The 25,893-nt window shown below is 41.5% G+C and overlaps 1 protein-coding gene across 1 annotated transcript in view; it reads left to right on the forward strand.

Moving 5' to 3' along the window:
* Window positions 1-25,893, forward strand: part of PGBD5 (piggyBac transposable element derived 5) — a 68,618-nt gene that overhangs the window by 34,069 nt on the left and 8,656 nt on the right. The window contains exons 3-6 of the mRNA XM_040059891.2: window positions 711-845; window positions 12,193-12,373; window positions 19,034-19,231; window positions 25,123-25,228. Coding sequence (XP_039915825.1) covers window positions 711-845; window positions 12,193-12,373; window positions 19,034-19,231; window positions 25,123-25,228 — 620 coding nt within the window. The remainder of the gene's footprint in view (window positions 1-710; window positions 846-12,192; window positions 12,374-19,033; window positions 19,232-25,122; window positions 25,229-25,893) is intronic.

Consider the following 25,893-nt stretch of genomic DNA (forward strand, 5'->3'; position numbering starts at 1 on the left):
ATTAATGGAGAGAAGTGTCACAAAACAGTTATACTTAACATCATCTAAATGCAGAATGCAGAAACTGCCTCACTTTCACAGGTCTTTGTTACTTACTCCAGTCTACGTTATCTTTTTCTATTCCTGCCTCTGGTGGTTTACCCTTGTCTCCTTTTGTCATTTTTTTCAGCTCCCAAGGCAAGAGAGACTTCCCTAAAGCTGCTGCTGCCAGGAAAAATATTTTCTGTTGCTTCACCACCTCCTTAAGTGGCAGCAGAAAGCATCTTTTTCTCCCTTAACTTCTTTCTCTCTTTATTATGTGTTTTCCTTTGCTATAAGCAAGGAACATACTTTACAACAAATTGCAGGGGATGTTTGAGTGGAAGATATTCTACCAAACAATATGAGGCTTATGAAGAAGCATGGGGAAGGATGCTGCTAACAATCCACTCTCCCTGCCCCATCCCCTGCATCATTTTGGAGGGATGTTGAACTGTAGCAGATAGTAAGAAGTAAGAGCTGTGCCTTGCAATGTGTAGAACATATGGGGTGTGCTTGGCCAGGCTTTGTTTTTTGTTGGATGGTAGCATCAAACAAAAGTGGATTTGCTTCTTTGGCGTGGTACACACAAGCACAGGTTGTATTTCTTTGAAAGCAGTTGAAGAACCTTTTTTTTTAGCAATCATGTATTCTTTCATTTCTTTCCCTGCCTCTTCTCTTGCCACTTGCAGGTACTACATGAGCCCCTGATAGATGAGGATCCTGTTTTCATTGCTACCTGTACAGAGAGGGAGCTGCGCAAGAGGAAAAAGAGGAAATTCAGTCTTTGGGTTCGGCAGTGCTCATCCACTGGTTTCATCTGCCAGGTGGGTTTTACCTCTTCAAATGTCTTCACTGAGTTCCAGCAGGCCCTTAAATGTATTGCAGGACCAAAAGTAACAGTCACTTCTTGGTTACCTGGCTGGGGGCTACAGTCCTGAGTGCAGGAGGCCTCTGACTCCTGCAGGTGTGAGACGTGACAGACAGTGATGACAAGTTCCTGAGGCTTTGTTTGCTGTATGATGTAACTGAGAGTTTCTGTCTCTAATACTGTCCATCTGGCTGCCAGCCCTCAGCTAATTACATTGAAGTGCAGTTAAAAGGTCTGTCTGTTTGTATATCCTAAGTTTATTGAAATGTCTAGGTACTGTGATTTATGTCATTTTTAATGAGTCAGATTTTTTCTCTATAACACTGCACCTGTGATAGCCAGCAGTGTCCAATAGACTAAATCAATATGGTATCAAGATGTTTATTTTTCTGTGAGAAACATTAGTGGGGGCTCCTATTACATACCTTTTCACACATCTACCTCTCTATCAAAGACATAAAATCTGATTTGACTTCAAGGTGAGATGTCAGCTGGCGTGAGAGACATGTTAAAGTGTTTGTTTTTATTGTTGTAAGGTGTTGGGAACATCTCAAATTCTCAGATTGCCCAATTGCTGATGTATTTTGAGAGCCCTTGAAAAATCTGGTCATTTATTTTGATACTTGGAGGTTGAGGGGGCAGATGTTTTCCAATATTTCTTTTTTCCCAAGAGCTCCTGTGAAAACATGTGTCCCACATGTTCCAGAGTGGTGGTTCAGAGGTAGGATGTGCACACTGCTTGCTAAGGCTGAATACATGCCAGAACAGGGCCTGTGGATTTGCTGCAGCTGAACATTTATTCAGAGCAGAATTTGGTTGGTGAATCATTATGACTGTTTGAGGAGTTGTGCAGGAAAAGAGTTTACTGGGAGCGGAGGTTTGTATTTTCAGCTCTGCAGTTTGCTCTGAAAAGAAATTTAGGATCTTACCTCTTCCATCTAGGTTTTAAAGCAACAATTTTGTCTGGTACAAAGTAGAATCACCTTGTGAAGCATCCTTGGAAGTTTCTGCTCTCAAAGTTCTTGGAAAGTCATTGGATATGTAGAGTTAGTGTCTTTGATCTCCAAGGAGAACTTCACCAGTCCTACATGCAGTTTATTACCAAAGCACATTGATTACAGCGAGCACAATGTCTGCTCATCTCTCTTTCTGCGCTCCCCCCAGCCAACTGCCACAAAACTAAAAAGTCTTCAGACATGCCAGAGGTTTCAGATTCTGAGCTATAATTATGTTGCACCTCCTATCCTGTCCACTGAGAGACTGAATTAATGGAATGTCAAATTAAACAGAATAGATGCTCCGCACCACCCTAATCCTCCCAGTCCCTTAATGAATTAGATGCTCAAGCTTCACTTGCATCCAGATGACGTCCAGGATTATCTTACCAGCTGCCTTCTATTTTCATTCCTTGACTTGGCTGTCGTTGTCAACATGCTGAAATGACTGGGTGAAAGGGACCTTAGGGAGCACTGAAAAAGAATATACCTTCATGCTAAAATGGAAAAACCTGATCTGGGGAGGATGGGCTACTTCAATTATGTTATGATTGAAATGCTACATTCATTTATGTGTCACACTTACAAGCGGTTTCACAGAATCCAAAGCACTTTCTTTGGTGGTTATTTGGTGTGTTTAGAGTATTAAAAGAGAGGTTTTGATTTTTTTTCCTGTGTTTAACAAATGGAGAGAATTGATCTAAACCAGAAATAAATCCAATGTTTCCCCCTTCATGTAAAAACCTTCCCTTCAATCTCTTGTGAAGCTGACATCATGAGGAAAAGACTTGTCTGATAGTTAAGGACTGACTTGTCTATCACCTGCCAGCTGTTGGAAAAACCTTACAGCGCCTACTTCAAAACAAGCATATTCTGTAATACTTCTGAGAGGTGAATTCCCTCTCTCACTGCTTCCACATGATGACATTGAGGTCTTTTTATTCAAGATAAAATAGGACTATCAACACTTCATAAATCAGGATAATTCAGTTTCAAAAGTCTGAATAATACGTATCTGTAAAAAGGTAGACCCAGACAGAAGAGAGGAGGGACCTATATATGACTGGTTTTCAGGAATGGAAGGAAACTCAAGAGGTCTGTGATGCTCCTGACTAAAAACAATATCCTCCAATCCTGAATTATAAGCCTGGTGTTTAAAAAAGGAAAAAAATAAAATCCATCTGAGGAGACATCTTAGTTTTCCCAATGTTCTGCTTTTCCTACGATGTAAAGGATTAGTTGATTTTTCCTAATGAAAAATGGATATGCCACATGCTGAGTTACTCTGTGAACTCTGGTTGGCAGCTCACACGTCAGTTGTTAATGTTAGGAGTTTCAGCTGTTTGTCTCTTCAAATTCCTGTTCCTGTTAGTTCTTATGAACAAAACTTTGAATCACATTTTTGGGTTTAAGTTAACACTTCTTTTTGAAGGCTCATAATTTACTTTTTTAAGGAAAAGGTTTTTGATTAAAAATCTATCCCAATAAGGCGTTCATGGAACAGAAGTGGCATAAAGCCTAAGTACTGCTTGTGGACATAAGAAGGTGCATGGGCTTATATATTCATAATATAAATAATGTATGAATATTAGGCTACTTTTCTGTCTACTGTACTCCAGATAACTTGACTGCACCCTGAGAGTTAACTGTTTTAAGATTGACGCACAATTTGGGATTATATGTCTGCTTCAGAAAATCTCAAGCAGAGCATCTTGTTGCAATGAATGGCTTTGTTGCTGAGCATCTCTTCACGGTCAGCTGGCCAAGTGGGAGCATGCAGGAAGGACACATCATTCAAACAATGTAAATATATGTCTGCCGCAGTTTGGAACACGAACAAAACCTCTTAGACGGCTCAGAAAGCCTCCAGGAGAGCTGACTTTGGCAAAGTGGATGGCAAAACCGCCCTGAGACTGCTGCCTTTTTCATCTGCCCTTGACACTGGACATGGAGGTGGCAGCAGCTGCTGTGGGAGAGGGCTTGGGCCTTCTCATTCCTCTCTCTCTAATTCAGGGGAACAACAAACACAGCTTGCAGGACTTCAGGTGTCCCTCTCTGCTCCATCTTCTCTTTGCTTTTCTTGTTTCTTTCCAATCCATTTCCCTACATACTACTTAGCACTTCTGTTTGCCTACTTACCACTGAGACACTTTTAAAACCAATATTTTAATGTCTTGATTGCAGTTTAAATTATTGATGTAGCTTAGATGTCTTTCTTACAGTATTTGCTTAGAGTATATTTAAGTAGTAAGTGATAGTATTTAAATCAAAACTGCATCTGTGTCAGTTTTTTTGTGAGTTCTTATTTCTTCCTTTTTCTCTGAAAATCTGGTGCACTTAATTATAAAAATTGTTCATAAATATGACTGGTAGGACTATTTATAATTTTAGATAGAGCAATATCACTCATCAAAAAATGATGAAGAGAATTTCCAAATACTTTACTAGTTGACTAGGGCTAGTTATTTTGTCCTGGTGGGATATATCATGCTCTCTTTTCACTTCTTGTGTGGCTCAAAAGGAATGAGCATGGTTAATGAGTAACTGTTAGGAAGTGATGCCTAGTCCTTGCATAGCTCCTCCTGCACAAGAAGGTTTTCTGACCATTTTGCAGGAGAAGGAAGCACAGGATGCTGGTGAACCCCAGTACATGGAGAGCTGGCAGAACAAGATATTCCCACAGTGCCTCATCCTGAAGCACAGACCCATGGTGTCGCTGTAGGACACGAAGGAAAGACGAAAGACTCCAAGTATTTCAGAAGGCAAAGAGTATAGAAGGCTTTATTGTCTAATTCTTACCACCTTTTATAAGGTGTTCCGATACAGACTTAACATGACTGGTGAATAGGAATGACACCTCTCTAATCCCTTTGGTGAAACTAGAGGAGCAGCAAAACACCACCTGGAGAAAGGTTGTTTTGGGAAAGGATAGCTGTTTTGCCAAGATTGTTTTGAGAAGAAGCTTTCTTGAGAATTTTCCCTTGGGAAACAGTTAGTACTGCTAGCTGGCTAAAATCCCTTCAGACATAGGAATATCAGGCCCACACCGTAGCCCAAATGTAACCCTTAGATAGTGCCTGACCCACTCAATTAACAAAATGAAAGACAGCGCATAGATGGTAGAGAGCACTACAAAGGCACAGTCAGGCAATATTAATCACTCTGATAGGCAGTAATGGAATTAGCTCATCAACGTAATCATTTGCTTAAAAAAACTGGTATCATGGTGAAGAGGAAGAAATTACTTTATGGATTTGTATATCCTTTCCTATTCATTGAGATTAAGTTTTTTTTTCTGAGGCTATACTGGAGACTTTTCCCTTCCCACACCTCCTTCCTGCCACTGAATATATGGGCTCTGCATTTGCTTTTATTCCCTGGCAGAAAATTCTTGCAATAATGCATTTCATTTTCACTAATATCCCAGTGAAATATGCTACTCAGATTTATGAAGTCCTTGAGGTCCTTGTGCTGGGACTGACTTTGAGTTTCCACCTTCCACTGCTTCCCATGAATTGATGAGTCAGAACAGAGTAAGGAAAAGTACTGTGTTTCTGCATCTTGGGTCTTCCCATGGTCCTGAAGAAACAGTGATTTGCATGACAGCTGTGTCTAAAGAGTGAAAGCTGGACCAGGGTGGCCCCTGCCTGAGAGGCTGAGAGAGGGCTCTCTCCCCAAGAGCAGCAGTCTCAGTGAAGGGAGATGTCTGAGGTCACTCCACAGATCAGTGGCAGAGCTCTCAGAGGCAGCAAAAAAAACCCCAAACAATGTAAACATCATGCTTCTATAGTATGTGCTGTAGTTCATTTCCGAGAGGGTAGCTACAGCCAGCTCAAATACTTCATAACCCTATTGGTTTTATAGAGTAAGAACTTCCAGAATTTAGAGAAACTGAAATTGTGCCCCAAAGAATTTATAATTTCACCACACACCACATAAGTGCATTCAGTCAATGGGAAAGGGAGGAGTAAATAAATCTGGAGTCGGTTTTGTTTTCAAGGTCAGAGTTGCAGGAGAGTTAGCCATCTGTGCACTTGTTTAATAAGCTGCTCAGAAATGTTGGTGTTTCGGCCTATTTAAGTTCTGTTTAGAGATTAGTCTGAGCCGTTGCATTTCTTTAAACAGTGCCCTGATAATTCCTCTGTTGCTGGAATGGTTGCATCTGGAACACACAGATGTAGCAGCTGCTTTGAGGAGGTTCTCAAGGTCAGGCTTTGTCTGTGAGGGGATCCCAGGAAATCTGATCACCTTCATTTGTCAGTCATTGGCGACTGGAAAATCCTATCTACTTTCTTCCTCTGGCTCCCACCCGGCTCTGGCGTTTTAATGCGTGTGGTTCTCTAATATCAGCATCTGAGAATCCCAGGTCTCAGTTGAAAGTCAATTATCCTCTTGCTCACCAGTGTTAACTGGAAAGGTATTTTTGAAGATGTGTGATGGGCCAGCTCTCAGCTCTATTAATTTTTATGGACTTTATAATCTTACCATGTTTCTCAATGAATAGGAAACCAAACCTAAATGTGATCTAACGCAAAGATCTCTCACAGTTTACATACAATCTTAATGTCTATTTTCAGGAGTGAATGAATGTTATTTTTTAGTGCCCATCTGAGCTGCTTGGAGTTTATGAGAATAAAACTACCTGTATAGTTGTGTCCCTTCTGCAGCTGTTCTCGCCAACTGCGACTCTGCCTGGGGAAGGAGACTAAAAGCACCAGAGCCTCTTGTTTTGTTTTGTGCACTTAACAGTTTGCCATAGGAATGCCTCTCATGGATCCCATCCCTTTGTGCTGGGTGCAGTAAGCAGGAAAAAAAAAAAAAAAAAAAAAAAAAATCCATACCATAGAAAGTTTAGGATCTAAGTGCAAGAAGGAGGCTTAGGCTTCCTACAGCAAATCTCTTTAGTTCAGACACATTTTGGCTGCCCAGACAACTCTGGAAGCAGGCTGAGTGCAGCAGTGTTTCTTGGCTAATGCACGTGGCCGCGATCTGGGACCAACACACTGCTAGGCACCAGTATACACCCTGCTCCTGGTGAGCCTGCACCAGCAGGGCAGTCATCAGCCTCGTGATGCCTCCTTGGAAATGAGCTAGGTCCTTGATGTCACTCATTTGTCATCACTTGGTTTTGTCTTGTGCCTTTTTTATGTAAGTATTTTTCTCCTTGAGCTGCTATGTATTATCTTCTCAACAGTTACAGCACTTCTGATACTGCTCTTGTCTTGTACCACTTACATACCTTCCCCCTTACACCTCCTCACTTACACACCCTCTTCAAAGCTCAACAGATAATTTTCATAGAAAAACTGAGCCAATGTTGCGCAGTTGTGTGGCATCAGAGTGAAACCTCAGTCATGGAACTGAGCTGGGCTGCCAGTTACACAGAGGGAACCTGGAAAAGCAGCATTAAGAAGAAACAGAAACAATGCATTGATTATCAATTGCCTTGTGGAGTTTGCATCCTTTCTAGGAAAGGTTTTGAAGAGCAAAAGTAAAGAGCTCTGCTGAGATGGTGGTGATTTCCAGCCAGGCAGGAGAAGGGCAGCATGGAAAGAGGCAAATGTCGGCTTGTTTGACATTGGTTGTTGGATGCTTGGCTTCACAGGGCAAGTGTGGGCAGGAATCACTATACTGATGTGGTACAGGAGGAGATCAATAGGGAAGCTTAGACCATAAAGGCCTGTCTCCATTTTCCTGCCCCATTTCCATTTGATGCTGCAAAGAAGAAGGAACTGGCAAAAGGCCGACGTGGTCAAAGCAAAGGGTTAGGCAAGTGATGTGAGGGGTGGAGCGCTGTCTGGATGTCAAGATACAACTAAGCAAGGCCAAAGAAAAGAAGGATGATTGCAGTAATTGGGAGGAAAGCCAGGCATAGGTATTTGAAAGAATGGGAAATTATTTATGTGGAGCTGTTAGAGAAAATGAATCTGCCTGACCTAGATGTGGCTGCCTAGGAGAAGGTACAGAGCAAATTCTGCATTTGTTGATCCATGGGTTGTCGATCCATGGGTTGTCAGTCTGCCATGCAGGTAAAAAATTGTAGTACCCTCAGTGACAAAAAAATAACAAGAAATCATGGAAAGAAAAGCAAAGAATTCTAAGCCATATTGGTCTTGCGTTGTCAACTCCAGCAGCATCTTTTTGCCAGTTTCCCAAAGATCTTTTTAGAAACTTTGAAGAACATGTGTTCTTCAAAGGTATTTGTCAGTCTTCAACATAAAGCTGCATGTGTGTGTGTTGATGCAGATTGAAATCATTCAAAATAGAATGCAGAGGGAGAAAAGAAGGGGACCAAGTAAAGAGCTTTATAAGGAGCACCAGGAACTGCTGGGAACAGGTTGGGAAAACTGTATGTTCTTGCATACCCTTTAGAAAAGGCCTTTAGAGTAGCAGGAAGAGAATGAAGGGAGGCTTGAACAAATGAAAAGATCTAGTCTTGGTAAGAGCACCACCACAGGTGCCAATAATATTCTAGTCAAGAGCTGGGAAGAGATCATTAAAAAAGGAGAGAGTATGAACTGCAGCAGGTTTAGGATGAAACTGGAGAGGAGAATCTCCCAGCAGTGTTGGTAATGACAACAGTTAAAGGTGAGGTTAGGATGAGAGGGGAAGACCGACTGAGGCGGGATCTAGAGAGTAATGCTAGGAATGTGCAGTTGTGGGTTGGCTGTGAAGCCTGTAGAAAAAAATAAAGTTATATTTTCAGTAGCTATCGAGGATCGAAAAATCATGACTACTTTACTTTGCTGTCCTGTTTTTATAACAGTGTCATCTGAAAACATGGCTTCTGTTTTGTGGTTGTTTAGGATCTGCCCTTTGTGAAATATTTTTGCACAATATATCTTTCAAAATCTTCCTTCTGTTTATTACTACCTCTGCCCTTCTTTTGCTTCCAAATGTCATCTGTTTCATTTGAGCATTGTACCCTGGGGTGCTTCAATTATGTATGAAGGTGGAGTATTTAGGATGTTCTATTCACAAGTGCTTTCAATATGCCATCTGAGCTTTAAATATGAGCAGAATTACCAATATTTCAATTTCTAGGGCATATTCTCTTAAATATGCAGTCAAGATGTAGCTTTTGTTCCTTAGTGTTCAGTTTTTTACTCAGTTCCTGTGAGACCTTATGAACTTTCCACAAGAAGGTGATGAAAACACACTGCATTGAAGGTGTCTGGTGCAACAGGGCAGCTACAGATAGAGAGAAGAGAGATAGAGAGAAGGCACAACTGAGCGTGCCTTCTGATAAACAACAGATATTCAACAAATAATTGAGGAGTGAATCGAAAAAGCACTGCATGTTAAATATCTTCACCCCATAGCTGCTTCCTAAGACAGATGATGTCACATCTGTACAAGTTATCCCAATTGGTGCTGTGGATCAAATGTATTGGTAGCCATTAGAAAAGACAGACAGTGAAAGAGATCTCTGCAGATATTCAAGAAGCACTGCTTGGGCTGTCCTGCACAGAAGCAGAGGATGTTTGCTGCCAGCAGCTCCCATCTGTTATCCAGCAACAGTTGTTGAGTCTGTAATTCTGATGATATTTTGCTGTTGGTGCACATGGAAAGAACACAAAATTCTAATGTCCCAGGACAAACCAGAAGGTCCAGTCAATGATTTAACAAACATTATGGGGATACAGTTTCTGACTGTGCCTACTTCTAATGCATTACAGAAAGGATGTGGGAATGCTGTGGTCCTCAGTTGGTAGGATCTTAATGGGTTAAGGTAGAATGAAATAAGCTGGATGAGGGAAAATGAAGGCCATATGGGATCCTGGGCATTTGTAAAGATATTTGAAGCCATGCCTTTGCCAGTTATCTGTACACAGCCTCTGTTTCACAGCAGCCTTTATACCTTCCAACGCTGTGCTGCTGTCACCCATCATCCCCATACAGCTGGGCGTGATAAAGTTTTGAATGATGCTTCTCCAATACAAGAAATACTGTGCCAAGAAAAAAGGCTGTTGTTGGGTAGGTAAGGAAGTGCCCAGGGAGAAAAAATATTTAACATTGGAGGAGAAGGAGGAAAGGTTCAGTAGTGGGTATGGGCATTTGAGTAAAGGGCACTGGGGAGGTGAACAGAGCAAGGGGGTTGAAATTCACAGCCAGATGTGCAGGGAATTCTGCTAACAAAACCTGTGAAGTGTGTAGCATCTTCAAACGAAAGTAGTGGTACCTCAGTGGCCAGTTGCATGGTGGGCATGCTCTTCAAAGGAGCTGCTTGCAGGCACAAACCAGCCCACAGTGAGGGACCAGCTGGCACACCAGGAGTGCCAGAGGACTGTCCCTTGGAGAGGCAGCACTCTACAAGGAACAAAGAGCAAGCATGGAGCAGGAGAGACTCTAAGATTTGCTGGATCTGAGGAGGTAAGGTGTAAGACTCTTTTATAGACTTAGATTCCTGCTTTGTTTTCAGCTCGTCTGCTAATCCAAGGTCAAAACTAATCTGTCTGCATCTTCTGTCTCCACTGCCCTGTCTGTAGATTTTGAGGGTTTGATGTGTGGTCTCTGTGCAGACATACTCGTAACCTAATATTAATTTTGTTGCCAATGATCATGAAATACCTTTGCTGTAAATTTGGAGCAATCTGTTCTTTGAATGCATTCCACTGGCTCTCTGGAGCCCTGATTAATAACCTAAATGAGTTATCATAATTAGCTAGTCCTCAGTCTTAGAACTGGAGAAAGCACAAATTTGACAGCTATCAAAAATGAGTGGAGCAGAATCTGGGAGTCTGGAAACATTGCTGCCTTTGTTCTCATCTGGGAGCTATTTCTATCAATAAAAGAGGCTTTAAATTTTTATTTTTTTAAGATAAATTATGTATTTAAGACTTCCTTTTAATATATACCCTACTTTTTGGAATTAGTGTGCATTTGTCCTTGCACCAACTTTGTTTTCAGCATGTCAGTTCCTTCAAAATACAAATCATGTCTAATTTCCCAGAAATTTCATATGTAACACATCCTGTTGAAGTTTATTCCATGATGCGTTAATTGCTAGGGAATATGACACAGAATACCAGTGCTGGGAGATGAACCATCTAAAATAGGGAGAGGCTCTTTAATTGAATTTTGTTCTTCTACGAGATCATTGAGTTACAAATTACTGGGAGCACTAGTGCAAACATGAACATTTTTGTTCTCTGAGGATTGCTATGAATTTTCATTTGTTACAGTGTCTGTTGGTAAGAGAAATGAGCTATACAGAAGAGTAATGCTGCATGTTTTGCATGGTTGAATTGTCAAACAAATGTAACAAAGTTGTTGTGGATATAGCATTCCAAAAACCAAGGCAAAATTACTTTTTCCTGCCTCTGAGTACTGAACAAGTTTCAGTTTTTTTCTTTAACAGGTAAAATTTTCTGTAATTCATAAAACATTTGAGTATTTCAGAGCCAAAGTCATGAAGGCAGGCCTGGGCAAGTTTTTCTGAAAATTTGCATTTGTTTGTGTATTTAAATCTTTGCAAGTTCCATGGTATTACAGTAGTGTTGAGTAACAGAGTACAGTGTTTGCTTCTTCCCATTTCTCTTTCCAGCAGGTTATTTCTGCTAACTCTTAGAACAAGATGAAGGTCGGATGCCTAGTTGGCTTTATTAAGTGTTGAACTGGGGTGTAAGTTGTGCTTCTAAAATAGTCAGTGAAATAAAATAGAGGGCTTGCATACAAACAAAGGGTTATACATTTTCTCCCTCTGCATGGTTCAAACTGTTTTGGTGGGTTGCTTGCAAATCCGGATATATGAAAAGGATCTGAGTGTTAGCACTGTGCCTGGAGAGTTTGATGAGGGTGTTCTGGCTGGTTGGGTGTGCATTTTGCTCATTTATGGAGGTGCAGACGAACTTGTGACACAGCCTGATGGTTACTGCAAATGGGAAATAAATCTGAATATTAATGCAGTGAAGGTAATGGGCCGTTTCCTTCTGATCATCTTACACTGGCTTTTCTTGAAACGGAAGTTCCTATGCTCTCCTTTTGCTGGCAGCAATGAAGCCTATGCAGATTCAGTATAACATGTATTCCCAGTTATGACTGGAGTCTTTTCCTGACAGGCAAACTAAGACAGGAGCCTTAAAAGTGAGGTGAAGGATGCTGTATTTATCAGTAGCTGTACCAGCTAACCTGAATTGGTTTAGAAGCAACAGACCCTTGAAAGGGACTTTAATTATCCTTTATAACTAGTGTCTACTGCCTTCTCAGCTTGTCTCAAGTTGAGCTGTGCAGGTGTGTTGGGAATTGCATCTGCTCCTTCTGGATTCCTTATAAACTTCTGACTTTTTTTACCATTTCTCATTTAAGATTTATGTCCATCTCAAAGAAGGGAGTGGTGCTGATGGGTTGGATGCTTTGAAGAACAAACCACAACTTCACAGTATGGTGGCCAAAAGCCTTTGTCAAAACGCCTCTGGGAAGAACTACATCATCTTCACAGGCCCAAGCATTACCAGCCTGAATCTCTTTGAAGAATTTGAGAAGCAAGGTGTGTATTGAGTGACTCATTGGGTTTTAATGGTGACAGACGTAAGGGCTTCATGCCACTGAATTAAAAAAAAAAAAAATTCCAAAAGTCTTCACTGATATTTCAATTCCTTGTATAGCTAAGTTGTTCATCTCTAAGAAAACTTCTCATTCATGAGAAGGTACTATGCAAAAGACTTTCTAAGTTGCTTTTAAACCTTCTTTTTTTAAATCTTCAAAATAAGGATGTAAAAACTATTTTAATAAGGTCATTTAAAGTGTTTGCTTTTGTTCTTTGATTTATAAATGTGAAGTCAAATCTCCTATGTGACCTGGAAGATTTTTCAAGGAATTTCCTATCTGCCCGTGATTTTTCTATTCCTGTTGTGAAAGATGAAGGATGGGATGAATCCTTAGAGAGATGTGTCTTAGAAGTCTTTTTTGGTTTAATATCTGTTAAAGATGTGTTTCCTCTAGAGGACATTTTATGCCTTTGGAAAAGCTCTAGAAAAGTGTGGTTTTTTGTGTTTTGTGGGATTTTTGCTAGTATCAACATACCTTGATAGGACAGATTTTAGTTTTGAAAGCATAATAAAACTCTCCATTAGCAAAACCACACTAATCAGGAGAACATCCATTGATACAGCTCTCCCAAGCAAGTCTCTTGCTACTGCAAAGAACAATCCCAGGTCATCCTTGCTGTCAAATGCCCCCTCCCTCTGTGCGTGGAAAAGCCATGTGTTGCTTTGCTTTCAGCGATGCTGAGGACTTGTGACTCCCCTGCAATTACAGAATCCTGCACTCTTGCCAGTCAAAGTCATTTCATGTCACTCTGGTCTCGTTCTTCAGTCAGCAGAGCCTTTCAGAGTGATGTGGTGCATAGACTAGATCCTCCCCAGCAGTGAGGCTGGAGGCTGCCATCGTGCATCACAGCTATGAGGCTGTTTGCTGACACACCACTGCTCTCCACGTTGGGGGTTTTTGTCATTGCAGAAAATCAAACTCACACAAACCATTATATTAATAAAACATGGCCCAAAGCGGGGGGAAACTCTGGGAATTGAGACAATATGTTAATTCTCATTTAAAATGAGAACATCAGTGAGCTGCACCAGGGCTGTAGTTTAGCACTACAGACTGTGCTGGCACTGAGGGCTGCATCTGTTGAGTTCCATGCAGGACTTATCTCCTACATTAATTTAGGCAAGCTGGAAGCTCACTGGCTACAGTGGAACACCTGCATATCTCATAGAAGAGCCATGGTTTCCCAAATGCAGTGAGCCAAATGGGAAAGGAGTGGAGCATATAGTGCACTAGAGTTTTTCCTCTGCGAAGAGACCTATCTTTGTTAGATGGCTTTTCTCAGCTGATTATAAGCATTAAATTTTGAAGACTACCAAACCAATGATGCAAAATGTGAGTTTAAAAAAATCCGAGGATAACACAGATACTCTTTGTACCTGAGATGTATGTTAAGGTTTAAATGTAAAGACTGACAGCTTGACTGAGTTAATCCTTTATGTTTAGCTGGAGAAGGATAAAGATGATATGGCATGATCCATTTGGTCAGTAACCCTGGTGAAAAAGATACATGGCTACTAAACCAGCTGAGTGTTTATTACTTGCAGATAATTCAATTGCTCACAGAGTTGAATTATTCATAGGCTTTACACTGCACAGATCATTCAAATTAATGGTTTCTAGCAGGTAACAAATTCAGTAATGTTTTTTTTAAAACATGTAATTTTGACTTGCAATCTGATCAAATATGCTAATGCAATACTGAGATTTCGTTTTGGTTCATGATTTGTTATATAGCTTCATGAGACTTTATAACCTCTGACAGCTGCCTCCAAAATTAAATTTCAGATCTGGTACACACTATCACCTTCCTAGGGGTGAAGCTACAAGGTGGATGGGGGGTCTATGCTAAGAGAGCAGGTTTATTGGCTTTGCAATATAGTATGGCACTCCTACAGGAAGAAGATCATGGGGAGAAAAGTGTTTCTGTTTAATAAGGCAGTGCATTTGCCGTGATCTGCTAGGGGCTAGCTCAGAGATTTTGCAAGGGAGTGTTGAGCTGCAAGGACTGTGAGACGCTGGGAGAGGTGAGATGTTTGAGATGTCAAGCTGTGGTGAAGTCAGGAGCCTTGGAGAAGATGGTGTTTATTGACTCTGCTGCAAAGCAGATTGTGTACTGCCAGCACCTGCTGGGATCCTGCTGCATTAGCAGTACATTTGGGGAGAGGCAAGGAAAGAAGCCTGGACTGGACAGAGAGATCTCTCCTGATCTACCACAGAGTCTCCTTCAGCAATGAAATCAATGTTGGGGTTTTTTGATGTGTGACACTTTTTTGGTGTGTGACTTCAGCTAAACCTGAACAGAGCGACACCATGATCAGAAAGTGCCTTAAGAACCTGTTGAAAAGCATCTATGCTCAGGTGCTCATGACAGTTCAAGACCCATTCTTAAACTGATAAATTTACTTTTTTTGTTCAAGAAGATTCAATTTCTGGGCTAGAGCAGGACCCGTGGTAGAAAGATCCCATTGAGAGACAAATAAATTGGTATTGATCTTAACTGCTTTATTTTGTTTGGGGGTTTCATGACTATTGACAGAGAAATAAGGGAAAAATTAAATAAGTTCATGCTTGGAAGCCATAGGCTTTCTGGGAACATGAAAGTTTTAAGGCAACTAAAAGCAGTTCTGGAAAATCTAGGATGTCACCCACTAAAACTCTATTAGTTCCTCTCAAAATTCTTGTGGCGGGGGCAGGGTTTGGGGGGAAGGGATTTGGGGTCTTGGTAACCTGCATGCTGAACCTGAGTCAGTAGCATGCCCTGGCAGCCAAGATGGTCAACACTGTCCTGGGCTGTGTTAACGGGAGTGTAGCCTGTAGATCAAGGGAGATGATTATTGCCTCCTACAGTTTTAGACAACATGCACACAGGACAAGAATAATCTGTATACAAATATATTCTGCTATGAGGAGGGAATAGTTCTTGTTCCGGTTGAGAAGAGGCTTTGCGAGGATGCAACACCTTATGCTACCCTATCATGAGAATGGAGCTGGCTCTTTACACCGATGCATTGTGGAAGGACAAAAAGAAACAGATTTAGGCTGGGGGAAAAAAAAAAAATGTTCAGACTAGATGCAGGGTTTGTCCTGAGGGCAGTGAAGCAGGATGCCCAGACAGGTTGTGCAGTCTCTGTCCTTGGACGTTTACAAGCCCAGACAAGATAAAGCCCTGAATGGCACTGTCTGGTCTCAGAGCTCACCCATCTCTGTCAGGGGGTGGGACTAGAGACCTCCTGAGTTGTTTTTCAGCCTGAACTATTCTTTAATCCATAGGAGCTTGTAATCCTATGAAATATTTTGTCAAATCTTAACTATCATTCATTTTTCCACACCTAGCCCACACATGCATTATTCTTAAAGACAATAATGCTCTCTCTTTATTGAGAGCCTGTGGTGTAGCACCTTCACTGTACCATAGTAGACAATAGTGTGGCTTGTAGTATAAAGGGATGTCAGTGAACATAATTCTAAGACCTATGTGAAGATACGAAGAACTGAGAAAACTTCAGAAAGTAAGATGGAACACTTTGATCTTTTTCAAAATCAAAACCCTGAATAGACCTCTTTTTTATTTTTCAGGGGACATACAAAGAATTTCTTTCACTGGCCTCTGAATAGAGCTGGAGCCTGCACTGAAATGCCCCAGATTCTCTGTTCTGTGAGCAGACAGCTGTCACTGCTATTTGCTCTGACATTCATTCATAGTCACATCCCTTTTTCCCTCTCTAAGCATTAGTATTTATAGAGGACAAAACCTCCTAAAGCCCTGTGTTCCATGCTTCCCTTAAACATATGATCTCTGAAAGTCCCTTCTACTTGTTCTGAACCTGGCAGGAGCACCTGGCTGTGTTCTGCAGAGGGGCTGGTGTTGGCAAAGCTGCAAGAGCTGCCAGCCTGGTTGACCATGGCATTCCCACAAGGTTTGCAGGATCCTGCAACTCCAGCACATGGACTAAAGCAAGCTCACTTCTGCTCTCCACAGCAGCCCCACCCTGGTTTCCTAGCTCTGACTTGAGCTAGTGTTGCATGCAGAATAAATGATTGAAGATTTTTTTGCCTGAATTAGCTCAAGCCTGATGGCCTTTGTGGACTGTACTAGTGAAGATGTGGTGAAGCAGGTTTCAGCACAAGCTCTCTGGAGGCTGGAAACTCTGGGAATGAGTTTTGGGTGACTACACCACATTTCTTCTTTGCTAAACTATCTTAGGTGTATTCATTTATATTGCAGCTACAGTTTAAGAAGACCAGAGAGCAACCTGTTTCCACTGACTCCTGTGTGTGCTGCAAACACCTGTTGTGATTCTGATTTGATTACACACAAAAACTTCATTGAGCCAGATGGGTGTAATTTTTATTGCTTCTATTGCTATAGTAACTGGATGGTTTAAAAAAACTCTACAGTAGATTTAGGGTTTCATCCACAATGAGAGATGCTAGTAAATCTGCAGAAGTGCTGCACTTTTCTAGGCTGTACAGCAGGAAGGCTACATGATGTGTTCCTTAGAGAGAAAATGGTTCCCATTATTCTGCATGAGGAGTGGAACATCTGCTGGAAGTTTTCTACAGGCTTATTGCTACAATAAAAGGAAAGGCTACAACTAATTATTATGGGATCTCAGAGATGGCTGTTGCTGTTTTGAAGCTCCAGCACAACAATGTAGTTATTAGTTTGGTTTTATTCCATTGCAGCCTCCTAGAAAAAGTATCACATTTCCATGAATAACAAACTCTGGGCAGTTAAAGAAATTCTCAGGTTTGTAATCCTTGTAATCAGCGTGGGAAGATCTTAATATTGGCTAGAAGAAAGCTTTATAAATATTTGCTATATTAATGGCAGAGTCTGCAGGTACATGACTTACACTGCTTGGGTACCTCTTAGCAACAAAAGAAATTTTTAAAAAGAAAAACAAAAAATCAGCTTTCCACTAGAGGTGCAGTTCCCTCTGCAGTGATTGTAAGCATGTTGTCATCAGGCTTTTCTCATTTTCTTTTGTGGAAGGAACTTAAGATTTCCAGGGACTGATTATTTCATTAGAAATAACTGGTGGAGTGCAGGTTTCTCCCTTGAGAATGAAACTGTCCCGTTCCTGTTCCCATTCAGTGGCTTGAATTTCTGATGGAAGAGCTGTAGCTCCTTGTAGGTATGCCCACAGCTACTGGACCAATGCATGAGTACATGCAATGAATTTATTAGTATTCCTGTAGTGGCTGTGAGCTGTTGAGTGGATGCTCAGCATGCCAGTCACTATGTGAACCATTGACAAAGGCTGCACCTGCACTCAAGAGCTTAGGAGCTTCCAGAAAGACAGAGGCAGAAGAGCCACATAAATGGAAATCCAGGAACAGAGGTAACATGTTTGTGGAAACATATGAACAGAGGTAACGTGTTTAGGGGAAGCCAGACACTGCATTCTGACTTTCCATTTTCACTGTAAGGATATAATGCAAAATTCAGTATGATGAAAAATTTGATCAAGCAGACTTGGCTGACAGATGAGCTTTAAACCACCACAAGATGTGCACAGATGTCACCTGCTTCCATGCCCACTGTTTTTTTCCACTCAAATGGGTTAACACAAAACTGAGGGAGATGATGGAAATTTCCATCCAATATTTCTTTGAGTCAGAGAAAAATTTGATCGAGAAGATCTGCTTCTCTTGGACTAACAGAAACAGGCTGTTAGTATTTCACAGCCTAATAAAAAATTCAAGCATCATTAATGATGTTGTTGACAAACCTTTTTTGTGCCCACCTGGCTGTACTGAGATGCATTTTGTGGTGTTTGATTTTATCCATTGCCTCTTTCACATATGAAAAGGCCAAGAAACTGTGAGCAACAGACTGTGTCTCCTGCAAGAGCTTCTGGTGTCTGTGCAGGACAAGATCAGTGCTTGCTTTAGTGCCCTAAAATCAGTTTTCACTGAACTTGTCTTTCCATCTTTTCCATCCTTCTGGCATGTGCATTTTTTTTTTTTTAATCAACCAGTGGTTTCAGTGGTTTTTAGCTGCTTAAGCAGCATTTCCTCAGGAAAGCAGATGATGCAGGTGCAAGGAGTATTGAGCTAAAAAGCAACAACTGTGTGGCAGCACAGTGAAGCAGTAGATTAAACTATTGTGACTAAAAGCATTTCAGGAGTCATGTAGGAGAATTTATTTTAGCTAACATCTGAGATGCTATATCTTTCCCTACTTCCCTGCTCCCTCTAAAATTTATTCTTTCAGTTAAACATCCAAGATTCTCTTGCATCATAAATTCTGATGTTTCCCATTATGCACATTATCATTTTTGATAATGATTTTTGAGACCAATTTCAACATGTAATGTTAGACACATATTGTAGGTGTTACAGCCAGGAAAATACCCTGAATTATTTTTCCTGTTGTTTCATCGTGACAGTGGAGCAGGCATCAATATATTTCAACAAGAGATCAGGCTTTCTGCACTTGTCTGTAGGACGCAAATCTTTGGCTGATGTGTCTGTTGAACTAGAAGGTTGTAGGGCAAGTTCTTCCAGAGGTCCTTCAGGCTTGCTCTGCTGGTTTTGCTGTCTGGGTCCATGCAATGACTTGCTGATAGGGAATGTGTTTGTTCACATGCAGGGATTTACTGCTGTGGGTTGCTGAGCACCAGGAAGAGTGACTGCACAGGCCTACCTCCGTCCATGCTGAACAATTCTGTTACTCCACAGTCCAGAGGACAATACAGAATAAGAATGAAGGGAAATATGTCATTGATTTGCTGGTACAATAAAGGGCACTTTCGTTTTCTGACCAACGCCTATTCTCCAGTTCAACAAGGTAAGCAACATTCCTACTTCTCATCTCAAAAGTGCACCTGCTTTATGTCACAAGCCAGAATGAGTCACTGAGATTGATAATAAGCCTGAACAAAGAGCTTGATTGTAACAGATCATACATCCTAGATAAACTGTAGCTGTAGTGATTGCTTCCCTTTTTTGTCTTAATACAGCTATTCTTTCTTTCCCATACAAAGGTTAAAAAGTCTACTACTAATGCAGCCTCCTTGGCCAGAGCTGGTGAAGGCACTATCCTTTCAAGTATAAAGACTGTATCTTTGCTGATGGTCAGAGAAAGGAAGATGATTACTGTGTAAGATGATATTAGCCCCATTTGCAAAGCATCTTCTAGGATTATTGCTACAGAAAAATTAATAAATGTGATATACTTTGAACTCCAAGCAGATCCTACAATTAATTTTTCTTATCTAGTAAAAACTTAGTCACAAACAAATCTTTTTTGCCAGAAGTAGATATGATTAAAGCTTCCTGCTGTATGTTAAACTGGTTTTGGCAGTGGATGAAAAGAAACCAAAACAGATCATTTGGATAGTTCAAATAATTACAGAGAGCTTCTTGCTACTGAAATATTTTCCTTTTTGAAAGTATAAGATGGTTTTAAGAACGTTTGGAAACTTCAGTAAAATGCAATGACTAACTTCTTGAAATTAGTTTTTCAGTGAGAATGCTGTTTCGGTTTCTTACAATTTTTATGATTCAGATTTATGTATAACTGCCAGAGACAAATGAGTATAACATAAACATTTAAATATAAAGCCACCAATTCAGAGGCATATTCTACACTCATCTTTTGAATCCCAAGCAACTCTCACATGTGTGTACTGATTACAGAAGCAAAGCTAAGAATTACTGAATGGTAAGCTGAGAGCACTGACTTGGTGTGTTGTTCAGTGCCTCGCCAGGAGGCTCATTGCCTTAGCAAAGCATGGCTGATCCTGAGGAATTGTGCTGGGCATCCCAGCAGAGTGAGGACTTGGTGATTCAGATGGACTGATGTCTGAGCACAAATGCTGAAAAGATGTAAGTGAAGGAAGTATGACACTTGGGGACTCAGCTGAAACCAGTCCCTGGAGCAATGTTGCTCCCCATGAGGGACTTTCACCATCCGGATTTGTGCTGTTTTCCTTGTGGTTTTTGCTGGATTTAAATTATTCAGCAGCATTAACTGTACAAGAGTTATCACAACAAACTACTGCTTGTTCTTTACAGACTAGCATGGAGCATTTGGTTATAATTCATAAATATTAGGAAAATACTCTGTAAACATCAGTGTTAACTGCCCTGTTAAAAAGAGGAGCAAAAGCAGACTGTGCTGGCAGCGTCCTTTAAAAGCAGCACATGGAGGTGTAAGCTGTTGGGCTCGTGATTGACCTTGGGTCTGTTTTGGCATAGATGGGATTGTAGGTGCTGTGTGCGAGGTATTTATGATTATGACCTTTGTGTGTGATGGACAAGGCTTTCCAAACTCATTGCTCACCAAATGCTGGCTGGGACAGTTGACATAGTTCACTGTCAATCAGAGCAGAAAACAGAGACTGGCTTTTTGAAGAATGATGCTGGGCAGAGAGTCTCTAGCAGGGACCTGGGAACAGATGGAGGCTCGGTGGGAAGGCAAGAGACCAGATTGCTTGCCTCTGATTTGGCATCGCTGAAGTCGGTGCAGCAAAGATACTTTGAACCAACTTGAGAGAAGCTGGACCACCAGTCTCCTCTAAGGCATGTGAATATAGATGAGGAAGAGGAGAACCCTGTGCTCCTTGAGGCAGGCCTGTAGCACAGATGTGCTCAGCACGTGTTCCATGGGAGAGGAGGTAGTAAAACAGGGTTAAAACCCACACAGGGTAGTTGAACAGAGACTGGTGCCAATGGGATTGTCTGGTTTGGCACTGTGCTTGTCTGCTCTTGGCTGAGTGTAAATGTGCACGGGCTAGAAGAGGCCATGAAGATAAAACCTTAAAAACGGAAGGCCAGAGATGGTCACCAGAACATTTAGGATAAGAAAAGAAGTGGACAGAGCTAATAATTAACTATTTATTGCAATTTAAAGGAAAGTCAAGAAGGTAAATCTTGCCTGTACTTGGAGTCCAAATTCCACCCAAGCCAGGGGCACCAGCAGGGCAGTACACTTGTCAGAGCAGATCTATGAATACTATTCTTAGATGCAGCAGGTTATTTATTATGGATGTTTTAAACCAGCAAGTCATAATACATCATCTCTGATGCTTGAGGATGGATCTAATTTCTTTAGTTTTGCAAACACACCCTGCTTACTCTGCTATCAAGTATGTAGTTTCTGCCTAGAACAAAATCCAGTCAATTTTTAATTGCCCTCAAACTTTAATTTTTCCTTGTGCTTGTATTACAGAAGAAGTGAGAATTCAAAAGGGATTGGGACCCCCAGAGATTAAAAAGTTACCTTATTCTAAAGCAGGTCATCTGTGCGCTGGTCCAAATCTCTCCATCTATGGGACAAGGCCGCATTTTGGTTTTTCATTCTAGACCTAGTGCCCGCTTCCCCAGCATCTCCATTATTGTGTTCTAGAAATAATTGCAATCTTTTCTGCCTTTCATATGTAGCAGGATGAAGCAGGCTGCAACCTCCCTTGCTGCACAGTAGGATGACCAGAATAACATGTTCAGCAAAAAACTGTTGAACCCAAGACCTTTTTAAGTACCTTCTTTCTGAGAAGGACTTGCATAGGTGCTCTTCACCAGCTAGCTCTACTTAAAAGCTCAACAGTCAATAACTAAGCATAGAAAACAAAGCTTAGGCCACATACGCAAGGAATAAAGAGCTGCAGTTGGCATGTTAGCGTCTCATAAGTGACTTGTGAGAAATAATGGGAGATGTGGAAGTATCACAATTGTATGAAGCAGTTGTATGAGTCTCTGCGTGGTTCTTACTCTAGGAGAAGCTGGAGTGACAGGTGACTGATGACAGTCTAGTTTCCTGAAAAAATCAGCTTGTGAGATTGGCCCAGAATTGGAAAATCTGGGGAAAGAATCCAAGTGTTCAGAAGCATGTTTCAGAATGGATAAGCTTAGGGTTCCAGTTTACTATTTCCATGTGTTCCTTTGTGAGACTACAGTCAGGAGGTTGTGTCTAAGTATGGTGAGATTGGGGATGGGGCTAGAGGACCCCGATGGGAATACCTCGATTATCAAACCTTGTACAATGCTGAATGTCAGCAATTCCGATAAAGAAATGTAAGAAATCAAATTCCTGATAAAAAGCCAAATAGCACTTGGATCACACCATGTCCCTTCTTTTATATGGTTATGAAATCTCAGGGTTTGACAAGATGGATGCAGGTGCTGATATTAATGGGATTCCCATTTTTAAAAAAAGCATGATTCTAGATAGGGTTAGGATAAGTGTTTTAAGGAAACAAACATATGTAAACCTTTGTCTTTTCACTTGTTTCATTTGAGGTAGTATTTCCCAAGCTCTACTTCACAAGCATACAGTTTAAAAATTTAAATTCAGAAGAAAAAGGGGTTAAAAGAACCCCCAAAGCTGATGCCTTTCAATGGTGACAGGATGGAGGCTGGCAGTTGGCACCCTTTCCAGCATGGAAGCAAAGGCAGGCTGTGGCTGCAGTGCAGGTGGTGTGTTCCCTGGAGTGCTGCCAGGGATGGGAACACAGCAGTGCTGTGGGGGAGGACCAGGAGGGGAAATGGTTCCTCGGATGTGCCGATGAGTCAGCTGGCTCGGGACCACATGCCACAGAGACCTGCAGCTAGGAATGACCCAGCTCTGGAAGCTGTCTTCCCAGGGAGGGAAGGTGGGCTACGGCTACGAAACAAGGCTAAAAATACTCTGCTTAAAAAGCTATTTATATTCTCAAAACAGTGGAATATAACAGAAAGTGACAGGGAATATATGGTTCTGCCACTGCAATGCATTCTTTTAAAGATTATGAATACAAAGCAAATTGCAAAGGAAATACAGATCCTCCAAAGGAAGAGAAGGGGAAGAAAGAGAGGAGAGCAAGAGGAGAAAGAAGATGATTAAGGGGTTTTTTTTGTATAACACTTGTACCAGGAACATACTTACCCTTCCCTGACCTGCCCTGATGAGATGGCAAGTGATTTCACAGCACTAATGCAGCAGACTGGTGGTGTGTCAGTTCTTTTACCTCATGCTGACCAGATATGTGTAGGACTCATTAAAAGAAACAAAACCACACTATAATAATTACATGAATGTAATGAAGAATCTTTTTTGTTTGATTGGTTTTCCACCCCCCCGCCCCCGCTCCTTAGGCTACATTTACACCCAGCTTGAGGAGGCAGAGGTGAAAGGAGAGTGTATTGAAAAATTCAGAGGTAATATAATTTTGGAGTCTCAAAAAATCAGACTTTAAACACCCCAAATAAATTTCTGCATGGCTCAGCTGCAACATGACATTTAGTATGTGTCGCATACTAGCTTCAAAATAGAGCCTGCCAGGTAGGACAGCACAGGGGGCTTGACAGAGATAATGGATGGAATGAGACTTCCAGCAGGAGGAATGAAATGGTGAAGTCTGTAATCAAAACGTGAGTAGCATTTAAGCTGATTGTTAAAGAGTTGGCAGAAAGAAGGTGGAGAAGGTTTTCTTGAAAGCGAGAAATCTGAGGATTGTACCTGCGCTGAAACGATGCTGGGAAAGGATGCAACCAAGCCTGTGCTTCTCTAGACCTGGAGAAAATAGCTTTGTACCTGAGAGAAGGGAGTCTCTCCAGGCAGTGTGCCGTAGCCATGGAGTAAGTGGTGCTCCATACCCTGGAGAGCCAACAATTGAAACTTGTGGGGGCATAAGGTCAAAAGTTAGGGGTCAGACTCGTATGCTCTAAGTTTGTTTTACCCACCCTTCTTTCCTACGGGGAGTTTTCCCCAGGAAGGGGGAAGAAGGATAGCAACAATATATCAGAAAAGAGTTAGTGGAGTTTCTTAAGAGGGCACTGGACTTACAAATGCTGCTGTAAGTGTTGGATAAGGCCAGGTCAAAGACAGATCACCACATGGGGGAACGGGGCCCGTTTCTGGAGTAACCTGCTCTAGCACCTGTCTGTGCAAAGAGTGGTTGGTAGAAGGCTGCAGGGTGATGCCTGTTGCCTTTCCACAGATTTCTGCAGTAGGCAGGATGGCCATCCCCCATGATGAGCTAAATTACTAAGCCAGCTGACCAGGCAGGACAGGAAGCAGCACTTGCAGGCAGACAAATGTGTGCTCAGCTCCAGTGAGCAACCTACAGGTATTTCTGAGCTCTGGCTCCCCACAGCAGGAACCAGGCTGCTTTTCATTTCAAAGAGACCACAATCACCCACCAGCTTCACTTCTGTCTTCACTGAGTTCAGCCAATTGCTTCCATCTTACTGTATTTTCTTCTCCGTGTCAATTGGCACCCAGTGAAGAGAAGGTAATGTTGCTCTTGGTCCTCATGAGTGAAGATAAACAAAGGATTTAATTTCAAAGGACTAATTTGGGACCTCCAGCATTCAAAGCATATAACAGCCAGTCACTGCTCTTGAGGTGACCACAACTTCTTGTGACCCAAAACGGGAGAGACTAATACTGTCTGTAGGGGGCTACTGTTGTGAGACTACAGCAATGTGTGGGTTCCTTTGAATATATGGCAAAGATGTTTGTGTCTAATATATTTTCATTTCCAACTGAAAAATGATCCCTCTTCTTCCTCTTCCTCTTGCTCACTGTACTAACTGTCGGAAAAGAAATCAAATTAGCATCTCTGTTACAGATAATTTTCCAGCTTTAGGGGGTAAACTGAATAATGTTTATTTTATAAGCCATATATAGAAAACATATTTTTCAATTGCTAGAATTATGATGTCAATTTAAAACTATTATGTTTCTAATTGATGCAGGAGTTATAATTAAGAGAAAAAGCGGAGAAATTCCATGCCCACTGGCAGTTGAAGCCTTTGCTGCTCACCTTAGCTATATCTGCAAATATGATGATAAATACAGCAAGTAAGTAAGAAGATGTCCATGTTTGTGTGTACCTCTTTCACACCTTCTCTGTTGCTGCCAGGTTTGAGTTGTTCACGTTGAGCTGCATATGAGGGCCCAATGCTGCTTTCACTGAGTCTCTGACAGAACTTCTGTTTAAATCAAAGGTCAGATGCTGGCTCTACACAAAGCAAGAACTGTATTGCTGGTGTTGGTTTGGTCCTATCTACCCATCCATCAGTCAAAAAAAGAAAAGAAATTTTGAGACACAGGTTCTTTGCATCTTATAAATGACTTTTAAGAAGTGATGGGAGGATGAGCCTACAGACTGACAGAGAATTCAGCAAGGGCCTATCAGCTCTGTAAGTCTCTCAGGCTAGCTCAGCTCTCTGCCTCTAGCAGTAGATGGGGTTTAGTTGATAATCTGTCCTGGTGATACTTGCGTCACCTGGAGCCAGAAGAAAAAAGACATGCAGTTATGCATGTAAAGGTGATCTACGTGATGAGAGAGCAGAACTTTTGGCTCCTGAATTCCAGTTGGTGTCCTCAGTGTTAGCTCTTAATGCAGCAGGGAGGAACAGAAATGAGTAAGAATAGCTTGTGTAAGTGAATGAGTAAGTGAAGCTTGGCTGTGGGAATAGCAATGAGGTGCAGAAGATATCAAGAGCCAGAAACTGAGAAGAGAG

The sequence above is a fragment of the Hirundo rustica genome, chromosome 3 (genome assembly GCF_015227805.2).
Source record: "Hirundo rustica isolate bHirRus1 chromosome 3, bHirRus1.pri.v3, whole genome shotgun sequence".
Classification (NCBI taxonomy): domain Eukaryota; kingdom Metazoa; phylum Chordata; class Aves; order Passeriformes; family Hirundinidae; genus Hirundo; species Hirundo rustica.